General features: G+C 44.0%; 2 protein-coding genes across 3 annotated transcripts; both read right to left on the reverse strand.

Moving 5' to 3' along the window:
* Positions 1-2,541: 2,541 nt before the first annotated feature.
* Positions 2,542-19,598, reverse strand: pprc1 (PPARG related coactivator 1). Of its 2 annotated transcripts, none has more exons than XM_080782447.1 (14): positions 19,490-19,598; positions 16,200-16,295; positions 15,312-15,461; positions 13,316-13,396; positions 11,002-13,210; positions 10,166-10,219; positions 7,701-7,761; positions 6,967-7,034; positions 5,578-6,319; positions 4,649-4,849; positions 4,402-4,468; positions 4,016-4,137; positions 3,565-3,716; positions 2,542-3,122 (listed from the first exon to the last, which is right to left on the reverse strand). In XM_080782447.1, the coding sequence occupies exons 1-14, from the start codon at positions 19,571-19,573 to the stop codon at positions 3,022-3,024; spliced, it is 4,188 nt and encodes a 1,395-aa protein (XP_080638573.1). In that variant the 5' UTR covers positions 19,574-19,598; the 3' UTR covers positions 2,542-3,021. The 2 variants fall into 2 exon arrangements, with proteins under 2 accessions (XP_080638573.1, XP_080638572.1); XM_080782446.1 differs by having other exon boundaries at positions 11,002-13,231.
* Positions 19,599-21,709: 2,111 nt separating this feature from the next.
* On the reverse strand, positions 21,710-26,380 carry npm3 (nucleophosmin/nucleoplasmin, 3). Its single transcript, XM_080782468.1, has 5 exons — positions 26,219-26,380; positions 25,905-25,990; positions 24,683-24,802; positions 23,301-23,394; positions 21,710-22,497 (listed from the first exon to the last, which is right to left on the reverse strand). Exons 1-5 carry the CDS (start codon positions 26,295-26,297, stop codon positions 22,379-22,381), a joined length of 498 nt encoding a protein of 165 aa, XP_080638594.1. The 5' UTR covers positions 26,298-26,380; the 3' UTR covers positions 21,710-22,378.
* Between the last annotated feature and the right edge of the window lie 696 nt (positions 26,381-27,076).

Consider the following 27,076-nt stretch of genomic DNA (forward strand, 5'->3'; position numbering starts at 1 on the left):
TTTTTCCTCTGGTTCTAGTCGGTTCTTCCTGTTTACACCGATTGCGCATGCGCACATGACCGGGTAAAACCGGTCGAATCCAGCTCTGAGTGACACCAAGACCGCCAAGATGTTCATATTGGAAAGAGATGCGTCACGACCCCTCTCTCTGCATCTGAACTTTGCGTTGCCTTCTTTACTTTTACCCACTTGTTGTTCCCAAACCTTTTCATGTCAAGGACCCCCAAATTGACACTAATTAGCCCGCGGACCCCCCCATTTGAGCCAGGGACCCCCATTCCAATAAGAGAAGATGTTTGTGGCTACAGTGGCTCTAGCAGTGATCCTCAACCCGTTTAATTCCAAGGACCCCCCATGCATTCGTTTATACGGACCCCCATTTAATGGCATTTCTATCTCTGGGACCCCCAATTTATATTGCAAAATCAAACTTAATTTAACTCTGAGTGTGTACAAATGGAAAAATATGGACCCTGAAATGGTTGAATGGTGGAAAGTATATCTTGCCACAAAAAAATTAGTGTACGAATTCCAATCTGGCTTCAGAACATCCCACTCCACTGACACATGCCTACTCTATTTGAGTGACCACATCAAACAAGAGGTGGATTCTGGCAAAGACTTGACTTAAGACTTGCGAATCCCTTGACTCCTTCAAAACCGCTCTCAAAGGGCACCTACGGACGGCTGCTATTCGAAACTGGCCCCCGTAAAACCTGAATCGTCCACAGTTAACAGTTTTGTTTTGAGTTGTGCTTGAAATGTACTGTAATTCTCCAATCTGTTAATACATTCATCAATCAATCAAACCCGTTAGGGTCCATTTGGTTCCATTTGTACACTCTCTGAGTTACACACCTATAAGGGTCCATTTGGTTTCTAATCTATAATTCAGCTGGGGACCCCCTGGAACTCTCTCAAGGACCCCTGGGGGTCCCCGGACCCCACTTTGGGAACCACTGATGTAGACAACTTTAAACTTTTTTTTAAATTGAAAAATATATAACAATTACAATTTTTCACAACATAGCCTATCTACAATTTGTATAGCGGCTATTGTATTCTCAATTGCCTAAGATACATTTCAATTATGCAGCATACAAATACCATATTTGAACCAAATTAAACCACTTGGTATCTTTAGAGAAAAATGGAAGGGGTTAATATTAGTATAGTTTTAAGATCAAGGCTTTTTGAGAAGAGAAAGACACTGATAGGCTAATATCTAAAACATTAGACAGTACAACATAATGGTGGCTCGAAATGTCACAATGTCCTCAGATGCCCCTTTTGCTAAACCACTAGGACTGTGTGTTGAACATCTTTTATTGCAGTCTACATCTCTGCCCATATTAGGAATGCAACTGGAATCCGAGCCGCCATAGTTCCAATACATTTCAAATGGAAGGAGGTTCTTCTCATTTATGAATTATGTCTGTGAGGCTGTGAGCCTTCTGTGAGCCAGCGGAATCATTGGGAAATCATAGGCTAGTAGTCTTACCACTATAATACAACACAATAAGCTTAGACCCACGGGTAGAATGGTTATTAAATGGTGTTTATAATAGGCTAGTCTTTGTCCAAATAACTTCACAATGTGCATCAGTCTCCACTTGCACAAAAGGCATAATTGTATTTATATTTTGACCCCATGCACTAACACGATGTGACAGTATAACCGACATTGTCATTTCGCCCTTTCTCCCCCTTTTACTGCAAATCATATGGGAGATTGTACTTTTTTTTTTTTAAATCACCCAGTCTTTTACAAGTAACTTGTAATCTAAAGCGGAACCATTGATATAGACTGCCTGATTGCTCAGGGGATAAAATTAATCTCTACTCATCAGGTCAAAATGTGTCAGATCCTGTGTCAAGCAGTGAGGCATGGCATTGATAGTCTAATGTCTCAATAGTAGAGCAGGAACACAAAATACAACCACCCCAACGCAACTTATATACACTCTCTACCATAGAGATTGGACACAATTACAATTATTCATAAAAGTTAGACGGTGAAGCTTTAACAAAGTTGAACTACATTTACACACCAACAGAAGTGGCAACCATGTAAGGAATGTGAACCTAGTTTCTAAAAAAATAAAAACAGACCCGTCTGAAGTGAGGGATGCTGTACTGTACTTACCCTCATCCCTGGCCTTTGTGTGTGTGTCTCTGTGCAAAAGTGACACTTTGTGAACAAACGCAAATGCTATTTTCGTGCTCGGACAGACCCAGGGACCCAGCCAGGGAACTAGGGACACAGCAGTCTAGAAGAGTGGTTGCACCACTCCAAAAAAGACAGGGATGGAACCTGATGACTCCCATGTGGCCACTCTACATCCTCCTAATGCCACACCATACAGATGACGTGGTTTGTTTCCCCCTAGGGGGCATTCTGTGTTATTCTTTTAAACAATCATTGTAAAATTGTACCACTTTACCATTTACAAACCGTTAAAAGTATTCAGTCAATAAAAAAACAGAGCTACATGTAATCAATGTGGACAATCATACATACAGAATGAGAAACACAAGCCATTCAAGGTTTTGGTTTTTATTAAGGTCTGTAGTACATTTCTCATCAATGTACTGTATTACACCTCCCAATCATAACTGAAAGCCATTCAACTTATTTTCTAAGTTTTAGACATTATCGAAGTCTAATCATACATTTAAATAAACTCCTTAAAAAAAAATCATGGTTTATAGTACTATTTTGATTCATTCCACTTTTTTTTTTAAACTCTTTTATTCTTTTCGTACAAATCTTCACTTCAATAGAAGGTGTTAGCTTGCAGAAATAAATTTGAACACAAAGAAAAATAAAATAAAAAACAAACAACAGGTAAACTCAAAGGCAAGCTGGGGAGGCACCGAGCCAGCCAGCGGGTCTGGGAAGCACCGAGCCAGCCCAAACGGGTCTGGGAGGCACAGAGCCAGCCAAACGGGTCTGGGAGGCACAGAGCCAGCCAGCGGGTCTGAGGTAAGTGTGTTTCCTCTTCTGGTCGAAGGCCTCCGTTACCTTTTCAGACTCTTCTGGGCTTGCTTCAGTAAAGTGTCAAAGTCTAGTGCATTAAAGTTGGCCTTTGACGGCGATGGGTCGAATTCTCTGTTCGAATCTGCAACAAGAGCGAGGGAGACAGACGTCAAGACAATAGAAGACCAGACAACAGTGTTGTTCACATGGCATTTTGTCCTTTAACCAGTCACTATTTTGGGCATGTCGGAATTGTTTTTGCAGTAATCATGTTGGGTTTCTGTCTAAAACTAACTTTTTAAATACATTTACTTTAACTGGGATCCCAAACCCAGTATATAGAGCCCATTAGTATGTCGCTCTATCCATATTTCGCTAAAACTAACTGATCACAACGTGATGCGTTGTTAGCTTGGAATTCTTTTTGGTAGCTTGCAGATCTTTTTGCCGAATGTTCTCCCCAATTTTAATCATGCTGGGATTCAAGTGGTTAAATGGTGGATCAAACTCCTCTTGTCGTTAGTACATCTCTGCCCATTATAGGATAGGAGTATAGATTAAACTCAGTGGTAATGGAAGCATACCCAGGTCAGCATAGCTGGTCTGGCAGAACTGTCTCCTTCCACCGAAACAGAGATCAAAGGGCAGCTCATCAGGTCTGCGCAGTTTGCTTCCGTTCTCGATGGCCGTGAAGGCGTCCTTAGTGTCATAGTAGGTCACAAACCCGTAGTTGTCCCTGTCGCAGAAAACAAACACGCAAAATTAAACACTTTGTCATGACAATAGAAAAGACAGAATACAGTCTGTATAGGCTGTTTTTTTTTTACAAGTGTGCATTGCTCTTAAAAGAGCAACCTGGGGGTGTTGCCAGGATGCTCCAGTTATAAGCAAGGGTTGTTTTAGCACTGTTGTTGGCCCAGGAAGTCACAGACAGAGCTTCCCAGGTTCAAAGACGGTGCATAAGAACTCAACAATATGGGCTACGACGCTACGACCACAATATAAATGTCTCTCAACGAATGATCCTTTACTTACCCATGATCTCTAAAGTGCAGAGTGCATTCCTCAATCTCGCCATATAAAGAGAAGCGCTCTCTCAGTTCCTTGCGGGTCATCGTGCCCCGAATTCTGCCAACGTAAACGACTCTGCGCTCCTCCTGAGAGAAAAACAGCACTTAAGACGTTAAAATGTGTTGAATATATTGATGTTAAATATGTTGAAGATAAACGGTTGGGAATGTCTATGATTTCATGTTTGCATGGCTAAAGTCCATACTAATGTGACTCCTTGCAACAAGCAAGAATGTTTTTTTCATTATCCCCAATGGCAGTTGCATTGGTGTGGACTGGCTGTAAAACCCGTTTTGCTGAAAGGTCTGGCCTGGCCTTTAACGAGGATCACATAGTAAAACCCAACTTACGATGGCTTTCTCCTTGCGTCTCTTCACCTCTTCGGAACTTTCTCTTACAGTGGGCCTATAGCTTGACCTAAAAAGGTGGACCAATAGAACATTTGATATTTCATATTTACAGGACATTAGCATTTCATAGTATTTACTTAAGTCTGGCACAGCTTCACACACATTGACACAAATGTTAAGGACACAGCACTACAGTACAGACGGTGTGACGTAATGTTTGCCTTCAACCCCCAGAGGAACGTCATACCTGCTCATCCTTCTGCCTCTACTCCGATGTTCTCGCCGTCTCCAAGGGGAACGAGAGCGCGACCGACTGCGGGAGTGGCTCCATGACCCAGAGCGAGAGGAGGAATACGAGTAGCGTCGTCTCCTGGGAGGGGAGCGGGAGACGGAGCGAGAGGAGGAACAGGAAGACGAGCTGGATCGACTGGCAGAGCGACGGCGATATCTGCCGGGAAAACAAGATGGGTGTGTTGGTGATCAAGTCTGTAAACGCTAGATGTAAAAACTAAAACATTAAAAAATATGTCTAGAGCCTGACCAATACATCAGCTAATTATGCAGCCAAATTGTCCAGATATTTGTAACCTTTTATAAATGTTCAAAAATAGCACATCTTACTCCTAACATTTCATGATAAGCACTTAGTATAAAATTCATATAAACTGAACATTTATTTATTTATTTATAACACATTAGCTTGAACATTGTATAATTCCAAATAAACGTTCTTTTCATATATTGTAATTGTTAAGTGTTGTACATTTTATTTATTTCGATCTTGTGAAGTCATGTTTATTTGCTTGCTTCCAAGTCAATGTTCTTAAATAGTATTAGAAACTGTCACAGAAAACACACAAAATTAATCGCTTTGTCATGACAATAGAAAAGACAGAATAGTCTTTATAGGCTGGTTTTTACAAAGTGTGCATTGCTTTTAAAAGAGCAACCTGGGGGTGTTGCCAGGATGCTCCAGTTATGAGCAAAGGGTTGTTTTAGCACCGTTGTTGCCCCAGGAAGTCACACACAGAGCTTCCCAGGTTAAAAGACAGTGCATAAGAACTCAACGATATGATTACATCCGTAATCAATGTTCTAGGACTCTCCGATATCAGGATCAGACCCAAGGCATTGGGTCGGATTCCCTGACGCGTCGTGACTTTTGTAGGGCCTCACCTCTTCCTGGGTGGAGTGCGAGATCTGGACTGAGAGGAGGAGCTGGAGTCTGAATCCGAGCTGCTGGATGTGGGGCTGGGGGAACGATGGGACCCTCCTCTCCTGCCAGGCCGACCCCTCTTCCTGTCTTTAGAGTCGGTCCTCGGGCTGGGGGAGTGAGAACCGCCGTGTCGGCGGTAGGAGCGCCCGGACCCCCCCTGCTCTGGAGGAGCATCGTCGTCGGTCTCCCGCCTAACGGGGGAGGCGTCGGGGGTCTCTAGAACAGAGCTTCCTGTACCGGCGTCAGTCCTGTGATCCAGCGGATCCGTCTGTGACGAATCGGGCATTTTCGTATCCAGAGCGGGTGCGGTTGTTGCCTCGACTCTGCGCTCAACCCTTTGGGAGGGCGGCTGAGTAGTGGTTGTGGTGGTGGTGGTGGTGGTGGTGGGCCGCTTGATGGTTTTGATGGTGATGAAGGGCTGCTGCTTGACGTTCCAGCGCTGGCCCTGGTCCCCGGGGGAAGCCACCTTGTTGGGGAGGCAGTAGTCATGGTCCAGGGAGGCCAGTTCGGGCGACACGGCGGGGGCAGGAGCCGGGGGTTTACTGCGGAGCTTGGCCGCGGGCAGCGGCCGGGCGTCTATCTGGATGACCTTGGATGGGGATGGCTTGGGGGCCTCGGTGGCCCTGCTGCCCTTACCCAGGAGGGCCACAGGGGCCAGGGGCTTCCACATCTGGTGAGGAGGAGTGGCTGGGGGAGTCAAAGCTGGAATGGAGAGGAGAAAAGGCTTGAGGAATTACAACCATTATGTGTCACTTGAGACAAACTACGATTTGGGATTTATATTCTAACAATACAAGCTCAATGGGTCAAATGATGACGGAGGACATACACAACCAAAGAGTCACTGTCTGAAGCCCTTGCACACCAGGATTGCACCACAGCAAGACTGGCCAGCTTAATAAGCTTTACTTTACCAGTGATGGAAATAGGTTTTCAATGTAATGAGTCCCAGGATGCAGGGATGGTCTTTTAGAAATGAGTCCCACTTCAACGACGTTAGGAGTCATATTTTGCCATTTTTACAAATTGCAGCATTTAACTCCCAATTCATTTCATATGGTTATATTCATGTAGAAAACAGAATCAGAAATGATTATTATAACTAAAGCTAGCAAAATAAACTAGAATAAAAAAACAGTACAGTATTGCATCCCGTGGCTGCAGAGGTCGTTGTTTTATTGCGTCCCATTTTGGGACGCAAAATGCACCCTATTTTAATCTCTGCTTTACCATGCAATTTACCAGAAGACAAAAAGGGTATTTGGCTCGACTGTTTTCGGTTTAATCCTCGTGGCTTTTTATCAATAAATCATTTTGGCATCAGGGGGAGCAGTTGGATCAAGAATTACCTGCAATACTTGAGAGGTCATTGGCTCTCACACGCTCCACAGCAATTCTCTCTGCAGTAAATGCACCACTGTAAAAAAAAAAAAACAAGTGCATGGTCTTTGTCAGCAAACATTTATAAGGCCCTCACAGGTGTCTTCATTTATTAACCCATTCTGACCGGGAACCCATTTTGGGGTTAGCATCTTGTTATGCTTTAGCTATTGAAAAATAGCAGATCTACAAGCTCATAGCGCGCCACCGAGTGGCGCGCTACGAGCTTGTAGGTCTGCTATTTTTGAAAAATCGAAGAGCGACTGACATTTTTAGAATCTGATCTCAGGTCAGAATGGGTTAATCAGACCAGTGTGTGTCCAGTGGAAACCTCATATGAATCTGATCTCAGGTCAGAATGGGTTATTAGCCCGATTAGACCTCATCTCAGGAATGTCTGGGTGTACACTAGAGACTTTAGTTTACAGTGTAGAAACAGATACCTCAGGCTGTCTTACAATGAGAATCGGATCAATTTCGGACAGATCCAGAGCACTCAAGACTCAAGGCCGTTACCAGGGCCGGTCAAACTGCAGTGCTGTATGGTGATCGCGGTAGGTCTTGGCAAAACATGGCTACTGGCCACCTTCAGACACACACACAAACACACACGCATACACTCCAAGATCTTGCCAGGAGATTTCTTCCACGCACACACACTCACACACACACAGAGCAGCATGGCGGCTGTAGGGTAACTCACCTAGAGTTTCCTACAGCAGCTGCTCTACCAGAGACCTCCGGCACAATCTTCTCCACTTTGGCTGAAGGGAGAAAGAACAGGGGAGGGAAGAGAGAGCAGATGAGTACAGGGAACAACGTCGGTGGACCCGGGTAAGGCAACAGGAGGAAGGTACATGAAAAGACAAAAGAAGATGATTTGTGGGGGAAAAAAAGATTTTGCGAGATGAGGTGAAAAGAAAACCAGGATGTAGAGCCAAATAGTACAAACCCAGGGTGGGCGGTTTTCGTTTATATACTAGCCATCTCCACGGCCTAGTACCAACACAACCTGACCCGCTGGTACCAACACAACCTGACCCGCTGGTACCAACACAACCTGACCCACTGTCGTTACTATACTTTGCGCTCCACTTTGCAGATAGTGAGACCCTTCGATGTGTCTGGTGTTCATAATGATATGCAATTGTACGTCACTTTTTCCAGAAAGAGGTAATACTATTAGTTATATTACTAATAGTAATACAACGAGAAACGTAAGCAATTACATTTGATACCAAGTAATATGTAAAGTAATATCACTTGGGAAGTGTAATTAGTTGCTCTTTACTTATTGCTACTTTCCTGAGTAACTTGCCCAAAACAGAGTAGGACAAGTAAGGACAAACGCCATTGAACGAGAACAGAGGTGTACAAACTGTCCTGGTTGGGGCCTATACATCGGTCCAGACAAAGACAGCAGGGGGAGAGTTAAATAGATTTGCAGACAGGGCAAAAATCCAACAGCTGAGCAGACAGGAACACAAAGCTGCCAGCAGCTCTGCGTCCCCACCACCCACACCCCCACACACACACACACCCCCCGGTCTTAAAGTGGAGAAATCGCACAAATACGAACAATTTTTATACCATTCATGCAGTATGCGGGAATGGTCGTGACTCGTGATGCAATGAAGATTCTATGACCAATCAGTAGTCTGTAGTGTTTTCACGTCATTTTTTGACATTAGTAGAGGAGCATAGGGATATTTTTGCGCTAATTTGTCTAAAAGTGCCAAATTTTGTACAAATGTAGCCCAGGGCATGATCGAATTATTTAGCTAGGGCGCCCGAGCCGGCGACCTTCGGGGTCACCATCGCCACAGCGGTCAAATCCATATGGCCACTATTAATTATCTATATAAAAAAGGCACACGTTTCTAAATGTCATTATGCTTTAAGTAGCATGTGACAAGTCAAACTAGGGTGTTTTCATGATGCTGAATCCATTCCAAACATTAGATTTGCACTCGTTGGGCTAAAGATGGCCATAGCAGTCATCACAAATATGACAAGTGGCTATGGCCGAATCAAAGCAAGGGTCGAATACCATCCACTTGCCATTTTGGCAAATGTTTTGGAGGAGTTACCCACACGTTTAGCTGCGTTGCTCATTCCACCAACACCCTATCCTTACAATCTATACCTCAATGTAAAGGTGACTAGTCAACGATTAAAATGATATAAAATAACATAATGATTGGTATTATTGAAGTGGAGAAATAATAGACCAAAGTTAAGTTTCCGAACTTTTGTTGCCAAGTTTACACCGGCTCAGCTCACTTGCAACACCGACGGAGAGAGGTTAAGGCTGAGCAAAAATATCCATATGTCGATATCATATAACCTCCGTGATAATGGGTCGTCTATGCTGGTCAAAAATACCAAGAGCGATTTCCTAAAAACATAGTACTTTTGTCCGCACTCCTTTGGGGAATTTGTTGGTCACAACTGAAATGTGTCCTGTATTTTTCTTTTTAGGGATTCACAGCGTCTTGCTCAGGGACCCCTCTGACACATAATATTTCCAGGGGGCGAACAGGGGTAACCTCCGATTTCTCCAGACAGCCCGACACCTGGGTTGGGGACCAGGGGGTTGAACTGGAGACCTCTACCCATTCAGCTGCCCTTAAACCTACTAATGACCGGCTATAAAATTCTGCATAACAGACGACTGGAAGCAATAGGGACACACAGACACAGACAGACAAGACTTCAGGTATCCATTTACAGACAAGCCTCTACCCATGTCCCACCCCTGTCCCTGTCCAAATATAGTGCTGCAACGTTATACAGCCACTTCCATCCATTACAAAAACCAGGAAAGCGATCCTCGGACACGTGGGAACCTTGTACTCGACTATGTGACCTACAATTTAAGCTGCTGGGCCATGTTTACAACTGGCCAAACAGCATGGGCACAATGTTGGTTTCAGCCAGGGAGGGAAACAACACCTCTATGGCAGAGCTTTTCAAAGTGTGTGTGTGCCCCCCCCAAACCCAAATCTCAAGACAACAGCTGTATTCACAGGAAATATCACCAAGCGCACAACTCAACACGTTTTGAGTTTATAGCCATTTGCTACTACAGATACATAATATAATATACAGTGAAATCAGGTGGCCTTCCTGATATGGCGATGCCTTATTATACAGTACGTCACTCACCTTGAGTCTCTTCAAACTGTTCCAGCAAGCTGGTCAGGTCTGCAGCTTCAATACCTGAGAAACAATAGTCATGTTTAACCCATTCAGGCCTGACGTAGAAATAAAATAAAAAACGTTTTGTAAATCATGACAATTTTCTGTAAGATTTGAGGCACATTTTAACGATTTTTCAAAATAGCAGACCTACACGTTCATATGAGCTTGTAGATCTGCTATTTTTCAATAGCTAAATTATAACATAATGGATGTAACCACCAAAAGGGGTCTCAAAATGGGTTAAAAACCAAATGTGATTGCCTTCACATTAAATCTCTATTTGTATTTCTTCAGTAGTAAATGTAAGCATACAAAAAAGAAAATCACTAAAAAGGTCCTTTTACAAGCCCTGAAAATATTATGATACTGTACATCACGTGGTCTCAGTGAAAACAGTCTGGAAGCGACCATACTGTATGTGCAGGGGTGGAAAAAGTACTATTCTTTTTTAGATTTGCATTCCCAATGAGACATTAAAATATTAGCTAATCAAATTACGCCCTTTTTTGGATTTTAGATGTCACAGGTCTTTAAGAGCCATTTTATACTTGTCATGACAGCGTTCCGGTCAGTGTTCATTTTGACAGCAAATTCTGTTTTAGTCTTACTTCCATTTAGTCATCTGAAATTGTTTAGTCTTACTCAACTAAATATCAAAATATTTTCGTTTTAGTCAACAAAATGTACACTAGTGCCAGTGAAAATTGCCTCTACAAGATCACATGTGTGAGATTGTATTTCCACCTATGATGACATGCCCAAAAAGGCGACACCAGATTTATGACAGGCTCCAAGCTCACCTATTTCACTGGTGAAAGCCTCGATCAGCTCCTGTGTGCGACTCTTTGTCCGCAGTGGCCCGGGTTCTGTGGTGGGACGATCTGCATCTCCGACTCCGCGTGCGACAGCGCTGGTTTCTTTCAGGATTTCAGATCGTTTCGCCTGAAACGGGGCGGTCTGGGGCCTAGTGACTGCAGGCCTGGAAGGTGTGGCAGAGTCATTCACTGGGGTAGCAGCAATGGGCAGAGGCACGTTCTGGATCATTAAAGTGGTTCTGGGTTTCTGGGCAGACACAGTAGCCGTAGCGTTTGTTTTGGGGGACTTTGTAGTAGTAGAGTTAGACAAGCCTTCATTGACGGTCAGAGGTTTCGCAGAGTTCAGTTGAGGTGAGGGTCTTTCCCCAGCTCCGCCCTCAACGTCTGAGAAAGAGCGTTTCTCTGCTGCAGGCGTGAGCTCAGAGACCGACTGCATGACGGGCGGAGGAGACCCAGAGTTGTGAGGCACAAGAGGCTTAGCAGCGGGCAGGGTAGTGTGCAGAGGAGGTGAGGGTAAGGTTGTCGGGGCAGCGCCCGGAGGATGTTTGGGTTGAGAGGACTGAGGGGTAGGGTCCGGTTGAGGTTGAGAGGACTGAGGGGTAGGGTCCGGTTGAGGTTGAGAGGACTGAGGGGTAGGGTGCGGTTTAGGGGCTGAAGCAGCGCTGGCAGCCTTCCTGGACTCCACCATGTAAGCTGGGGGCACCAGCAGCGCCTCGGGGGTGGGCGGCGCGCCCGGCCCCATGGGGTGCCAGGCGCTTTTCGCCTCCTCCACCTCCTTCGACAGCGGTGGGTGGTGAGGGCGGCGGGCATCTCGGGGACAGGGGTCGGGCAGACAGGGGATGGGAGTCAGTTCTTTAGGGGGTTCAGGGAGACTGGGCCACTTGGTGCTGTGGTCCTCCATTCTCGCCACCGGAACAAGTTTCTTCTGGAGGCGAAGTCGCCGGTACTCCGCCAGACTGAGAGCTTTGGGTTTGGACTCTGGGGCAGGAGGAGGGGCCGGATCGCTCGCCTCTGCGGTCACAGGAGGAGCAGAGGACTCACTTGGGGGCAGCGGGTTTTGGGGTTGAGCTGTGGAATCGTGTGGAAACAGAGGTGTTGCTGACGGGGGGACAATGGGGACTACAGCGCTAACTGCTGATGAGACAGGAAGCGTGTCAGCTGCCGGAGCTGACAGTTTGGCCATTTCCTTGGACTGAGAGGAATTTATGCGTGTGGGGGTACTACCATCGACAGGACTTGTATTTCCTGGAGACTGGTCTGTAGTGGGTGGCAGCGGTTCTGCACCTTTCTTGATTGTTTCAGCCGGTAGCGTTAGGGTGGTGACTTTTGATATTTTTTCAGCCGATACTCCTTTACATCCTGCGGGCTTTGGAAGAGAACTAGGAGGACTTGAGGAACATGCGGCCATAGATTCTTTATTTCTCTTCTCTTTTTTGCTTGACTTTTTGACACTTTTATGGGGCGACACCGTCGGTCTTGACGAGGAGCTCCGAAGGATCCTTCCTTCCACGGGAAGAACGTCGTCCTCCCCCTCCTCCCGTCGGAGTCCTTTTTTACTTTTCTTTTTCTTTCTCCTCCGAGATGGGCTTTTCTCCCGTATCTCTTCTTTGGGTCTTTTTACGACCACGTCGTCCTTCACCTCCGAGCTTGCATGAGGGGCCAGATGGCGTGCAAATTCTGCCAGGGCCTCATTGGCCATGGTGTCATCGTAGTCATCGTCGTCGACAATTATGTGTTCGGAAATGTCGGAGGCTGCATCCTCCTCCTCCTCGTCATCGGGAACCCTCTGCCTCATTCCTGGGGCATTGTCGGGCACCGCCACCGGCCCAGGGAGAGAAAGATCCATGTCTTGGATGGCCAGGATAGGCTCTCCGTGTTCCCCCTGGTCCACCACTTCAAGTAAGATGCCTCCTTCGGGCAACATCTGCTCCTCCAAGCCGTCCTCCACACAGATGGTCATACAGTAGGGGTGCATGTGCCTAACCAGGTCCCCCAAGCTGACCGAGATGCCGTCGTAGTCTTCGCCCTCCTGCTCCAGAGTTATGGAAGGGAGGCTCCGGTTGCCCCAGTCGGGCAGCTCCTGATCCGGAGACGACGGCTGCCTGGCTGGGCTCGGGGTGAGGGAGCCATAGTCGTCCTCCTCGCCGTCACTCCTCTGGACAGAACCAGAACCCGCCAGTGGCCTCGAGAGGCTCTGCATGCAGAAGGGAAGAAACTAAATACAATCAAAAATCACATTTTCTGGACATTCACATCTGTGCCAACATGCATGGTCTATAGACCGTTAACGGACATCTACCTTTCCAGCTGAGAAAGGTCTCATGTTGCAGAAAGGGTCCTTCTCTGGAGGGGATCGCGACAGACACAGCAACCTCCTCAGCTAAAAAGCAGAACATAAGAAAAGAAAAGCTTAACAATCACACATACAATTATTTGACTCGTTTAACCCATTTTGACCGGAGATCATCTGAAAATGTCTTCTACATCCTGACAGTTTTCTGAAAAAGCTATGTTTCCATGTCAGTAAAAGGGGTTCCTGCACAACAAACCAAGGGTACTTTAAATTAACAAAAATTTAAATTAAAAAAAAAATAGTATAGTGGCTGTTGTACAAGCTCTGAGCCCTGTCGCCATGGCAGTAATGACGACACAGGCCGTTGTACACGCATTATCACTTTATGTATACTATCACTTTATGTATATAGGACTATGATTACACTGCACTGCTTCGGCAATAGCACCATTACTTACATATGATATCGCCTGCTAAGTGGCTCTCACTTGCACAAGAGACTGACATTCTATGTCAGCTGAAAATGTTGTCCTTACTTGCACAAGAAGCATGTCTGCCTCATTTTATTTCCATTTGGTACCAACACGTATATTTGACGTTGTGACTTCTTGTCATGTTACTTGGTCCTCTTAAACTTCAAAAACACACCCACTCTAACTTCAAAACACACACACACACACACACACACACTCTACTATACTCTTTAAATTGTTCATGTTGATTTCTCTCTAATCAGCTAGCCTGGGCACCATTTCATTTAGGGTATATGATCCTGTCAGGAGCGAATGATAGTCGGCAGGAACAACTGGCGACAACTTCCTTTTCTCAATAAAAGCTACAGGCTACGAGAGCTTTTATTGAGGAAAAATCGGTTTGAGGGAAAAGGAAGTTGCCGCCCCGTTGTTCCTTCCCGTCGACTACAAAACAATACTACAACACGATATCATCCGCTCCAGACCGGATCATACAGACTTTTGAAACGGAGACCAGGCTTTCCTCCGAGGGGGTGGAAAGCCTGGTGAGGCGAGGTAACTACTCAGCTAGTTAGCCGTTAGCTGTTGCTTATTATTATTAACCACGTTTGGCACCGTGCACACAGAGCCTGCGTTTTGGGTGACCGAATACGCCCATTTTTAAACCCGGGTCCCAAAGTAAACAAATCTGAAACCATTTGCGTCTCCGTGTGTACAACCGAATACCGAACCGATGACCGCCCCATGCAATAACAAAGATGGTGGCGCCCATCAGCGGTCTGTTCGTGCTGCAGAAGCTACCGCACTACTGAGCTGCTCCTATACGACCACCGGACACGGAGAAAAGCTTTCTCCGCTCGTTATCATTTACGTGGCATGAGTTGTATGGGCAATTTGGGTATGCTCCATGTCTTCAATTTTTGGTGCTTTGTGGCAGCTTGACAGTGACACCTACAGGCCGGGCATATATACTACATGCGTTTTCAGTGATTGTGCATTCATTGTGTATTCATTGATTTCATGGAGGCACGATTCTGTGTTTACGATAAACCTTTTGACAACGACTCTGAGATAATTTTTTTAAACGTCTGGAGGATGTGGCCTCAAACTGGTGTCCCCGTTGTTGTCATATCATTATAGACAAAAAACATTAAAGATAAATAGGGGATACACGCTAAAGATGCAACGTGTTCGCTGCTTTTTTTTCCCCAAACGGGGCTTAGGACACTAGCCCAGTGTTATTAGCCACCCAACCCTTAGGTGTTTAATATTAACACTGCGTCGATAGCATTTACACCTTCCAAGTTATACTATTATAACCTAAATGTATCAAAGTCTAAGCTATACATCCCCCCCCCCCATGAGGTGTCAAGTGAAGTGTGTGAAAAGCATCATTAGGCATGTTGTGTGAAGCATGGGTTGTGTGTGTGTGTGTGTGTGTGTGTGTGTGTGTGTGAGAGAGTGAAGAATGTGAGAAAGAGTGTTCCTGAGTGAGTGAGTGAGTGAGTGTAACAGCTGGGGGAACTAACCGGGGAGTGCTCTCTGGCCTTCTGACCCGACAGGAGGTCCGAGTCGGGCAGCATGTCGAACGGAGAAAGGTTCTCGTCGTCCACGTTGTCCAGGATCTCCGTCAGGGCCGTCAGCAGCGTCGCCTCGCTCTCCTCGTCCAGGCCTTTAGCCTGAATAAAAGATGCAGAATTACATTAACACATTTTAGACCGTTAGAAAATGTCTTCTAAATCCTGACAGTTTTCTGAAAAACCCCTATGTTTCTATAAGTCAGTGGTGCTCAAATTATTTCATGTCAAGGACCCCAAAAATTATATGCAATTGGCCACCGACCCCAGCCTGAAAATATGTAGTTCCAGGGACGCCCCCCAGAAGCAAAGATTTGAGTTAAAAACGTTTGTTCTGAAAGAATATATATATATACCTTAAAGATCAGGTTCAGGTTCATTTATTTGTTTGTCCCCGTGGGGCGCCACATTTGCTATTTTTCAATAGATAAAGGTTAAAACACCAAAAGCCCCGGAATGGGGTATGCACTCCAAGGCCATGTTGGACAAGTTCATCACATGAACAGTACTACAGTCCCTATGCTGTGGTCAGCAATTTTCGGCAAAGATATTTGGTGGAGAGGGGTTAAAAGGAGGGGGGGGGGGGGGCTTAGGATAGAACATACCGTTGGGGACTAGTCTCCAGTCAACGAATTATGTTAAGTGCTTGACAAAACAATAGATCAATTTACATGTCTCCGTCACCCCCTTTCCACTGGTTGGTTCCCAATGGGAACCTTTTTGGTTCTTAGTCCATGAGCCAGAGCTCCAAAATTGGTGGGGAAAAACTAGACCTATATTAAATTGTTCATAGGATACAAATTGTTTACGTGTACAAATTCATGGTGAAAGGAGTGTTACCTCTCCGGTGTGGGTGTCCTCGAACATGGAGAGGATGGAAGGGTCCAGGGTGCTGTGAAAGACCTCCAGGGTTTCACCAGAGCTCAGCCCATCAGCCTAAGAGGAGAAGAACAAAAATAAAACACCATCTTTTAACTTTGGTTTTAACAGAAATAAACTGCATTTAGAAATGATCACACAAACACAGGATTCACACAATTGCTCCAAGTGTATGCAGCGCATGTTCGCCAACCTTAACGCATGTTCGCCAACCTTAATCGGATCGTTTTCCGAACGATTGTGCCAGGATGTGATGTTTTCATTTAAATGTACTAGGCTCTACTGTGATTGACAGGCTAGGTTACAACCAGCAAGACGCCCTGAGGGCGAGAAGCCGTGCCCGCATCCGCCTGGCAGAAGGCAGACTGCTGGGCGAGCGCTGGCACTTCTGTACTGGCCATATATGGAGCGGTCTTGAGTGTACAGGGTTTGATGAGGTCAGATCAACATATGGATTGTCAGAACAGGAAGGACAGGTAGGGAAGGATCAACATATGGAATGTCAGAACAGGTAAGCTCCATATATGGAGATCTAAGCCTGGGTTTGCCGATCTAGGTGATGATCCAGTCTTCTCTATGGTTATCCAGTAGACGCAAGGGTTTGATGATGTCAGATTGACATATGGAGCATGTCACGAGGCGTGATGGACTGACAACCATATATGGAGATCTAAGGGTATTCATGTCACGACTCGGTGTGACCATATATGGAGACTTTATGTCACGAGGCGTGACCACATATGGAGGCGTGGGTGACTAACGGAAGGATGGACGGGAGGTGCAGGTTTTCATAGTAAATGCTACCTATGGTCGCAATAACAAAAATAAATGTGTTGCCTCAAAACATCCTTGCGGAATGTTAACCCATTCTGGGCGGGAACCCCTTTTGGTGTTAGCATTATGTTATGCTTTAGCTATTGAAAAATAGCAGATCTACAAGCTCATAGCGTGCCACCGAGTGGCGCGCTACGAGCTTGTAGGTCTGCTATTTTTGAAAAATCGAGGAACCACTGACATAGAAACATAGCTTTTTTCAGAAAACAGTTTCATTTTTAGAGCCTGATCTCAGGTCAAAATGAGTTTTAAGTTGTGAAAAAAAGCATTGTTCCTTTAGAAACCCATAAAGTCCTCCTTCAATCCTCGTCCCAATGAAAAAGCACTAATGAGGTCATCCTTTAATCCTCATCCCAATGAATAAACACTAACACAGACATGTATTTAGAAATTCATTCATATGCAAAACAATCCTAAGGGATGAGGGAGTGCAGGCCGAGTTACATAGAACCTAATCCTTAAAACCAACTAGGTGAGGAAAGTGATTTATCACACTGCTTTGCTATGATGAGTTACTATATGAATGAATGACGCCCTTGTTGTACAAAACCACATTGACAACACTTTAGAAACAAGTAAATACAAGACTATGTAGTTCATGAAATAACTGTAAAAAGCCACTACAAATTGAGATGGAAATGCAGGAAAAAACAACAAGAGGACAGGAGGACTGTCTGGCACACTATGCAGTTAGTATCATTCATGTTTGTTTTATTAACATAGCCATGATGTAAAACAACAACATTACTACCTCAGGAACAATACATTAACCAACTCATATTAACTATGCACTCTAATAAACGGGTATAATTTTTAGGAGCGCTGGCCTGCTTTCAGACAGATGGACTGCATTGCAACCCACGTGTGTCCAGTGTGGAGAGGCACAGAGCGCTGACATGTTGGCTCCCATGGGCTCAAGTCTCGTCTGTCCCATCGCGAGACGTGTCACTTAGGATAGGAGAAGAAAAAAAAAGAACAGATCTACAAGCTAACAGGCCGTCGCGATGCGACGGCCTGTTACCTTGTAGATCTGTTCTTTTTTTGAACGAGGCTTCACCCCCCCCCTTCCCTCACCCCCTCCCAACCCACGTGTTGCACTACAACAAACACGCTGCTAAGGCGTGGAACCTCCACCATGTTATTATCAAAAACCCACGTTTTGAGTTATAACTTTAAGTGCTTTAAAACAGTAGATAAGTGAAATAAAGAATAAAATGCATTGGGTGACATGTCAAATAAATGAAATGCCGTTTGGTTCTTATCTACCAAGCCACCAACATGTGATTCATCACATTCCTGATTGATATATTTATTAACAGTTTGCCGAATAAAAAAAAGTACATTTCAAGCACAAACTCAATACAAAGACTGTGTTAACTGTGAGTGGACGACCCAAATAAAGCATTACCACTTGTTTACAAGAGGGGTCCACCTTGTTCAATTAATCAAAAGCCACCAACTTTTTAGTTATTCGCACGCCACACTTTGTTATTATTCACCACATTCTGAAATGATGCGTGTTTTAGTGTTAATACAAAAAGATACACGACGCTCCAATCGATGTCACTGTAAAGATGCTAAAGCAAACAAACACTGTCTCTGGGTCAGGCTGACATCACTGAACCAGTCGGCAATGTGTTGACCACGTTGCTGCCTACAACCAGGAGGACTCTAGTCCATACGGTGTTCAAATGCCTTTTAAGTGTCAAGAAACCTTTGACAAAAAGAACGTGGGGGGGGGGGCAATATAATAAACAATGTTCGTAATTAAATGGCAACACTTATTTATTACTGGAACGGTCCCAAACTAAAGGCTCGCGTTCGCCATGCGTTATTATACTAGGCTACCACCACGTGTGTGCACTGTGAATGAATCCCGTATCACAGCAGCTGCTGGGCACGTTGAACATCTCTGGCGGGGTTAGAACTCACTCCGGATCCGTTATAATGTGATATACGGCCGTGACAGGTCCGTCGCTGAGACAAAACGCCGCTGTCACGTTACCGATCACCGAGAATCAGCCCCACAAAGTAGGATAACCAATTGACCCGAGCAACGGGACAGCTAACACTAGTAGTACTGGTCTGTTATCATCATCATCACCAACGCAAATAACACTTCGTGTACACTAAACACACACAACCGCGTTTGACAAACATGGAAGATGAGCAGCAGTCTGTCATCGCAGCAAAACAATAAGTGCTCAATGATCATTTCCAACAGCTTTGCCAAGTTAGACCCCCTGATCACATCCACGTGTCACTTTTCTCCCATGCGCAGCAGACAGGCAAGCAGTGCAGTTTGTGTACACAATATTAAAGGCCCGTGCGGGTTAACAACAAAAGGAAAACGCCACACATAATTAACGGCCCGAGCAACACGAAATATAGTCGTGTCCTGGGACAGTCCCTCTCACCTCGTCTAGTGCGTCCGTGGAGAATAAATCCATAGTGGAGATAGTTAGCGTCTCGTCGCCTCCTGCTCCCCAGCGCGACGCCATCTTCGTTCTGTGTGAAATGCGTGCCGGGCCGGCCTGGTTCATCTATGGAAGTATGACGATCATATGAATCACGCACTCGCTCAACGCGCATTGGTCGAACCGAGCCGGCGAGGAAACCACGTGGTGCCGGCGTTCCCGGCAAAATTACGCAGAATGACGGCGCGAGTTCGGAGGTCGCGCGCCGGCTCCCGTTGTCCATGTCCACATCATTTTCTCGCCCCCCTAGTGGCGAAAAATAAAACTTCAGGGAACTCAGATTATCCTCATCATGGATGTAGTTTAGACTCAGAGCAATGTGGACTGACTCCAGCGACTCTTTGCTGCATTACAATTCTGTCTCTACTCTCTGACAGTATGCAAATGGCACCAAACCAAATGGACCCGTTCTGCCATAGTTAAGGGAACGCCGGGTACTGTCAGACTACAGAGACAGAGTTGTAATGCAAAGAGTCGCTGGAAATTCCACTTTGAGAAACACTGGTTTTAGTTTTAGGTTTATAGTCTAGATTTATCTCTGACTCAGTGTACGAACCATTTGGTTCCATTACTTCCATTCCTTTCCTGTACAGTGTACACTGACACTGTCTCTCTCATAAAGGTCCATTTGGTGACATTACAGTTAAATCAACAGTATTGGGGTCTGAGGGTCGGGTGAGGAGGATCCACATAATAAAAAGAATAAGAATACATTTTTATATTTTTTATTATATTCTATGAATAGGACTATAATAAGAAATATATATATATATATAAATATAATATATAGGCCTAAATATTTATTTTCTGCTATCATGTGGACTGGGAGTGGATTCATTGAAGTTTTGTTTTTAAATAGCCTGCTAGAATAGTCAAGATTAGTCCTACAGACTGTTAGATTTGAGTTTTGACAATGGTGTGAAGTCAAACTATGTGTTATATTGCTACGCTAAAGCCTTTTATTGGGACTGATTGGTGATGACTAAATTGCTTTCTTGTCACTAAAGGTGTAAAGTCTTCCTGACAGGGGCTTCATACGTACGGAGTCAGGATCCCATGGCTGGAGCTATTAAAGCAGCATAGCATTTTGTGTGAAATGTTTAAAGTTATAATTATAAATTATTGTCCATCAAAGTAGCCTATGCGTGGTTGTGTTTGTGCGTAGTAGTTATTTTTATTTAGTCTAATATCCTTGATTAATGTCGTAAATGAAAGTTTTAGTAGACTGGCTTGTTGTTTCCCTGGCTGGTAAGTCTATTTATATGTCATCGCCATTAAAAATGAGTATAAGATTGTTCATTTGGTCTTACAACTGCTACTTCTGTCATACATTACAAGCACTTTACAAACCCATGATGTTTTTGCTTTATAAATCCACCATTGTTCGCTTGTTGAGCTACATCCTGAAATCTGAAACTTTCACACGTCCTCCGTTAACCCGAAAATAATTTGGCACCCTCTGGTGGTGGTTAAGGGAAACTGCAAACTCGGCAGATCAGTTGCTTGAATAGGAAGTGAAGTGGTTGTGAAACGTTTTAATTTCAAAGACACCGCAGTTCGACATTCATTAAACCACAGACTGTACACATGGAGGGTCCATTTGGTTCCATTTGTACACTCAAGAGTTAGACACAATGGTACATTTCATTCCGACCAATCATTTATCTGGGAAGTGGGAATCCCTTTGCCTAAGTTGCTGGGAACCTTTCAGAGTTATACAACACTGTATTTTAAATTGAGAAATTAAAATAAGATCTATAAAATGGAGGTCTGTGGCCGGTATAGGTCAAACTGTGGCTCCTTGAAATAAAAAAGCTTGATAACCATTGTTGTACAGCGGGTAGTGGTACATAGTTTACTGAGAATAAATAAAACAAACATCCAGTCTCACTCTTAATGAGAGGTGACTGGATGGTTGGTGACAGGTCTGCCTGATAAATTGGCCACCAACGCAACTGACCAGTTGCATTTGCCTCTGTAGATCTCTTCCAGTGGTGGAAAAAAAATGCTTTAAGTTAAATTAGCAATGCCACTAACAGAAGAGTTAGAAATAAAAGTCCAGCATTCAAAATTTCACTCAAAAGTATTGGCATCAAAATTCATTTTACAATATTATCTGTCTGAAATAACATGCGACAAGAAATTAATGAAACCAAAATGTAACGATTTAAAACCTTTGTAATGTATTCACACATTCTCCAAACATACAAAATATTGTCCACTCTACAAGATCAGCGTCTCAAAAAGCAAGGATATATAAACTTAAATCTGAAAGATGATTGTTAGGGAGAACCATGGATTTGAGAGCAGGGAGATTATATTTCCAAATAGTTGTTCCCCATCCCAAAATTTCCCTCAACATGCAAAGTACACAATTATTATATTTTTTTTACCGTGACAGACTAATTTCACCCAGCAACTGGGTGATTATGTCACAGTATAAAAGTCTGAATAATGCAATATCAAAATCGTGGTCCAGCTAATCTTAGGACATCTTGTCTGCAGTCAAACATACTGCCAAGGCAAAAAGCCCTCAAAGAGAGCAAGTTATAAGAAAATGAAAAAGGGAGAACCTGCCTCCAAGATCCCCCCCAAGATCCAATGGTCTTTACACTTCAGTTTACCAAAAATAGCCGATCCACAAACTTCCACAAGAGTTTGTGAATCAGATATTTCCAGCACGCAACCAAGTACGATTTAAGAATGACTCGAAACAGCATGTTATGCTTTCACAGGCATGGTGCATAATTAGTAGATTGTTTTTTTCTACATAAAACGTGTCCATTGGGTGTCTCTTAAAATCCAACTATGACCTGTGGTCCTGTTGGATCAGCAGCAGTTCTTGCCGTGCGCATGGGCGTGCTTCTTGGCGTGTTTGATAGGCGCCATCTCCTCCTCATCGTCGTCATCGTCATCGTCAGACAGGTCAGAGTCCTGCGTCTCTGAGGCTGTAGGGAAGACAATGTGGTCATTTTTTTGGGTAGCCGTCTGGGCACCTAGGCTGGTAATCCAGCCTGACACAGGTTTGACTCCCGATCCCGGCCTTTGCTGTGTGTCACCCACCCCCCAAATATCTCTCTCCCCATTTCCCGTCAGCCTACTGTAACTATCAATAAAGGAAGTGAGGGGCGCTCTTATCATCATCTCATTCTGGCACAATTTACGTCCTCACTTTTGTCTTCAATGTTTGCGTTTACACAAACATTCAAAGCGGGACATATAGGAGGGGCTAGTGCCCCTCAAAAAAATTTTAATTATTTGAAATGACAGGAACATTTCCAGGTCACGCTAAGACACTTTCATACTGCAGTGGTTCTCAACCTTTTGAATCAGGGTCCACTTGAAAATCTCAAAAGCGTTCAGGCACATTTTCGAAGCATGTTATGATCGTTTCTCCGACTTCAATTAATGGAACTAACATGTTAGTATAAAGTATACATACCGTATATCCTAATTTGCAGTATCACAATGAAAACTTTTCAGGGTTAGAACCATGACCTTTGTTTAGTTTTTTAATATTAATGTTGTATTATGGTGTTCCCTTTGTTGGTCTGCTTATCTGGGTCGCTCATTTTTTAGTTTGGAAGAGGCAAGTGCATGTTTTTTAACTTAGTTTAGTGAGGAATTGACAGAGCTACACAGAAACACGTCTACTCCATGATACGCTCACTAGCGCCCCCATTAATGTTGTATTATCACAAATCTTCTGTCATTCTTGTGACAATATTTGACGTGTTATACTGTTATTTACCAATGAGGTGTAAACCGCTGACAGTGACTGGTCCAGATCCAGACTTCAGCCTGATGGTCACCGGGGCCCTCAGCTCAAACTCCCCCAGACACACCTGATGGAACAAGAACCAACAAGACCAGTTACAGCATACATGGGCAACTGGTGGCCCCCGGGGGCCACATGCGGCCCCCCAACTTCACTTAATGCAGCCCTCAGGGTAATATCAGAATATTGATAACATTTCAGCTGTTACAATTCCAAACATGTAAAACATGACTTGCTTTAATTACTTAAGTCCACTTAAGTACTACTTAAATTAAGTATTAAATAAGTAAGTAATAAGTAGTAAATTAAGTATTACTTAAATTCCAGGGTCCTTGATAAAATCCTAAACTTTTTCAGGGCTGGAAAAATGTCATGACTGTAGGGATCATCCATCGGTTACCTTTTCTGAATGTTGGACGGCGGTACCCCGGCCTAGGGTCCCTTCCTAGTTATTCCACTCTCTATAGGACGTCGATGAGATGCAGTAGTAGACCGTGGAAACGTGTGCGAAGCGGTGTTAATCTGCGTTGCCGTTAATGTTTTTTTTGTTTTGGCTTTCGCCTTTATTTATTTTTTTATAGAGGGACACACAGTAGAGTAGGCTGACCGGAAATGGGGGAGAGAGATGGGGGAGTGACATGCAGTAAAGGCCGTCGGGATCGGGAGTCGAACCCGCGGCACACTGCCAGACTTAAGACTACAGGCCAAGGTGCCCGGACCGCTGAGCCACGCACGGCCCAGGCTTTGGCTTCTCTGGAATTCTCTCTTCCTCACTTCCCATGTCCCGCCTCCCGCACCCAGACTGGCTAGCTGCACGTCGTACTTACTGCCTCTGATTGGCCAACCAGTACCATACAGTACATGCTGGATGTCATCAATGCTGTTGTGTCGTGGGAGAATTTCAGACAAGAAGGTGGCCGCGCACACCAATAGCTATAGTACCAATATTTATTAGGACAGCAGGTAAAACAGGAATATCCAACGTTTCGGCGGTTAAGCCTTCAGGCTTGTTGGATATTCCTATTGGTGTGTGCGGCCACCTTCTTGTTTATTCAAGATCTCCTCTACAGTTTTCTCCCGTGCGTCGGCACCGCCACAAGGACTTTGGTGTGCGTAGAAGCCTCTTTGTACACAGAATTTCAGACAAGCCAAAACTTCACAAGAATACTTAACAGGAACGCCGTTTAACGCACACGTTTCCGCTGTCTCTTACTGTCCAAAATTCATTAAAAAAAGGTAAGCGAGGGTCCCGAAAGGGGCTAGGACGGCCGGACGCTGCCATCACATACAGTTTGACACACGTGGACGCAGGAAATCAGTTGAGGGGGAAAGAGGAAAAGGATCCACATACGTACCATAGGCAGACAGTTGATGTGAAGGTTAGCGATGGGTACGGAGATGGTCTTTCCCTGGTGGTTCATGGCTGTGACCTCCACCATGTTGCTCTCCTCCTTAGCACCCTCTCCAAGACAAACCTAATCCACAACAACACAACACATGCAGTATAGTTTAGGTTTATGTCAGTTCAATTTATGTGCACATAAATGACTAGTACACTTCATCTTGAGAGAATAAGGAATTTCCTGAGAAACAGGGAGAGACAGTTTGATAAGATTTGGCTGCCACTTGTCCATTACCTGAGTAGAAACGATTAATAGACAGGATACCATTGATATGGTTGACTGTACGCCATTTTCTTTTCAGATGTTTACCTTGAGCTTTCTATCATCTTATTATATAGTATGCAGTGTCACTGAGCAGTATGGGTGGGAGGGTTAAGGGATTTCTTTATCTTTTTTGTCTTTATTTTTTCTTTCATTTTGTTTCATAAAAAAAGTATTTCATATTATAATGTTTGTAATAATTTATCTGTTCAATAAAAACATATTTGACAAAAAAAATGAATGTGCACATCTAATTGCCGCAAAATAAGTAACAGCAAAGAAAACATCTGCACACACACACAGCTGGTAGCTCATAAAATAGGTCAGGTCCAGGTACACAATATTTAGGCCAAACAATCTGGCCTTGTTGGATCGATTCTACAAATGCCTTCTAAAATCAGTAGTTCTCACACTTTAAAGATTTTTCAAAATAATTCAAAAATAGCAGATAAACAACAAGTGGCACAAAGTAATGCACTGTGAGCTTGTAGATTTGCTATTTCTGAACAGCTAATGGAAAAATCTAAAATAACACAGATGTTTTCCCAGTTTTAATGGGTTCAGTGTTCCAGCCAATATATACTTTTTCCTGCTCATTTATTTGTCATTCTTTTTCTCACCACCGTCTACATAAATGTCTTTATGAATTGAATACACCAGGACCCCCCCCCCCCTCCAACTGTTAATAAATACTTCAATCAATCAGACCAAGTGTACTCGTGCTGTTTGCATTATTGTCTAATCTAATTAAAGTAATCAAATCAATGAAAATGTATTTCGGTTGCTGGAGAGAGACGGACCGCTGTTACTGAAAAGACTATCGAAAATGGGAATTATATCAGAGCTATCGAACAACAATTTTTAACAAAAGAAAATCACTGACGCAGATGATTTTGTAGCGCTGTGCACCCACCGTTCTTAGTTCAAGAAAATGCTCCAGGTCTTCCTCTTCGTCTCCTTGGAAAGTGTAGAACGGCACTTTGCTCGAAAGTTCACAGCCTGGTAAGATGACAACAGCACCACAACTGACACGTTAACACTCTACATACTGTTCATAGTGTTACAATAAAAGTATAAAACCATGTTTGAACATAATGTTCACGACATGTTGGTTCACTGTGTGAGTGAGACACGATCCCATGGAGAAACCCCACGTGTGCGCCGCCGACAACCTGGCAGAGAAACAGGGTCATTATTTTGGTCATTTTGAGGGTCCTTTTGTCTTACTGAAAAGGTAGTTTTCCAGTTTGGATTGTCCTCGACCTCCGCTCATCCCCTCCGACGATTCATCATCGTTGATAGACATGTTGTCCTAGTTATTGATCAATACAAACGTCGATGGCTGATCAGATCTGTGCAAGGAAGGGACACAAAATTATAACGAGCGCGTCGCTGGTGAAAGAGCGTAGAATGTGTCGTCATGATAGTGCGCCCTTAAGCCCCGCCCTCCCCAGCCACATATTTCTACACAAACCTTGGAGTATATACAAACTCAAGACATATATACCTGCCTAATATTAAACAAATTAAAATAGTGGGGAACGGGGTCAGATGAGCCACTTTTCACTTAAGTTGTCTTGGAAGCAAGGTAAAATAATTGTCAAATCTAAACACATTTAATAACATACCCTTATTTCAGGATGTCTTATTTAAGCCATACAAATATGACTTCTTAGGTGACTTCTTGGTCCTGTGCCTGAATTTAGTTGAACCACATGATATTTAACATTTTCAAGTTTAAACTTGAACAAATAATGTATTCACTTTAATCAAAGATAATTGAATAACCCTTTTGTTAACATAGTCTTATGATACTGACCATGATAGTGACTGTGATACTGACCATGATGATGATACTATAGCCTACTGACCATGATACTGACCATATGCAATATCCTACTTAATGAAAAAATCTCTCCCTGAGAAGTGCTAATAATTACATAATAATCACATACCCGGTAGTCTACTAATAGGCCAAAAATAGCCGATATACATGCTCACCGATACCGATTCTGACATTATATTCCGATATTATACGGATTATGCTGCCTTCAGACATTAGAAAGACACAAAACAAAAGCGAGC

Source organism: Protomyctophum bolini, assembly GCF_963924005.1.
Source record: "Protomyctophum bolini genome assembly, chromosome: 14".
NCBI classification, from domain to species: domain Eukaryota; kingdom Metazoa; phylum Chordata; class Actinopteri; order Myctophiformes; family Myctophidae; genus Protomyctophum; species Protomyctophum bolini.

Excerpts from the sequence above, each read along its gene's own strand:
- npm3 (XM_080782468.1), bottom strand. The coding sequence starts at position 26,297 with ATGTCTATCAACGATGATGAATCGTCGGAGGGGATGAGCGGAGGTCGA. Across the intron at positions 23,395-24,682 it reads ACATCAACTGTCTGCCTATG|GTGTGTCTGGGGGAGTTTGA; the intron begins GTACGTATGTGG and ends TTGTTCCATCAG. Across the intron at positions 22,498-23,300 it reads CAGCGGTTTACACCTCATTG|CCTCAGAGACGCAGGACTCT; the intron begins GTAAATAACAGT and ends TCTTCCCTACAG.
- pprc1 (XM_080782446.1), bottom strand. The coding sequence starts at position 19,573 with ATGGCGTCGCGCTGGGGAGCAGGAGGCGACGAGACGCTAACTATCTCC. Across the intron at positions 15,462-16,199 it reads AGGACACCCACACCGGAGAG|GCTAAAGGCCTGGACGAGGA; the intron begins GTAACACTCCTT and ends TCTTTTATTCAG. Across the intron at positions 13,397-15,311 it reads AGGCCAGAGAGCACTCCCCG|CTGAGGAGGTTGCTGTGTCT; the intron begins GTTAGTTCCCCC and ends TCTGCTTTTTAG.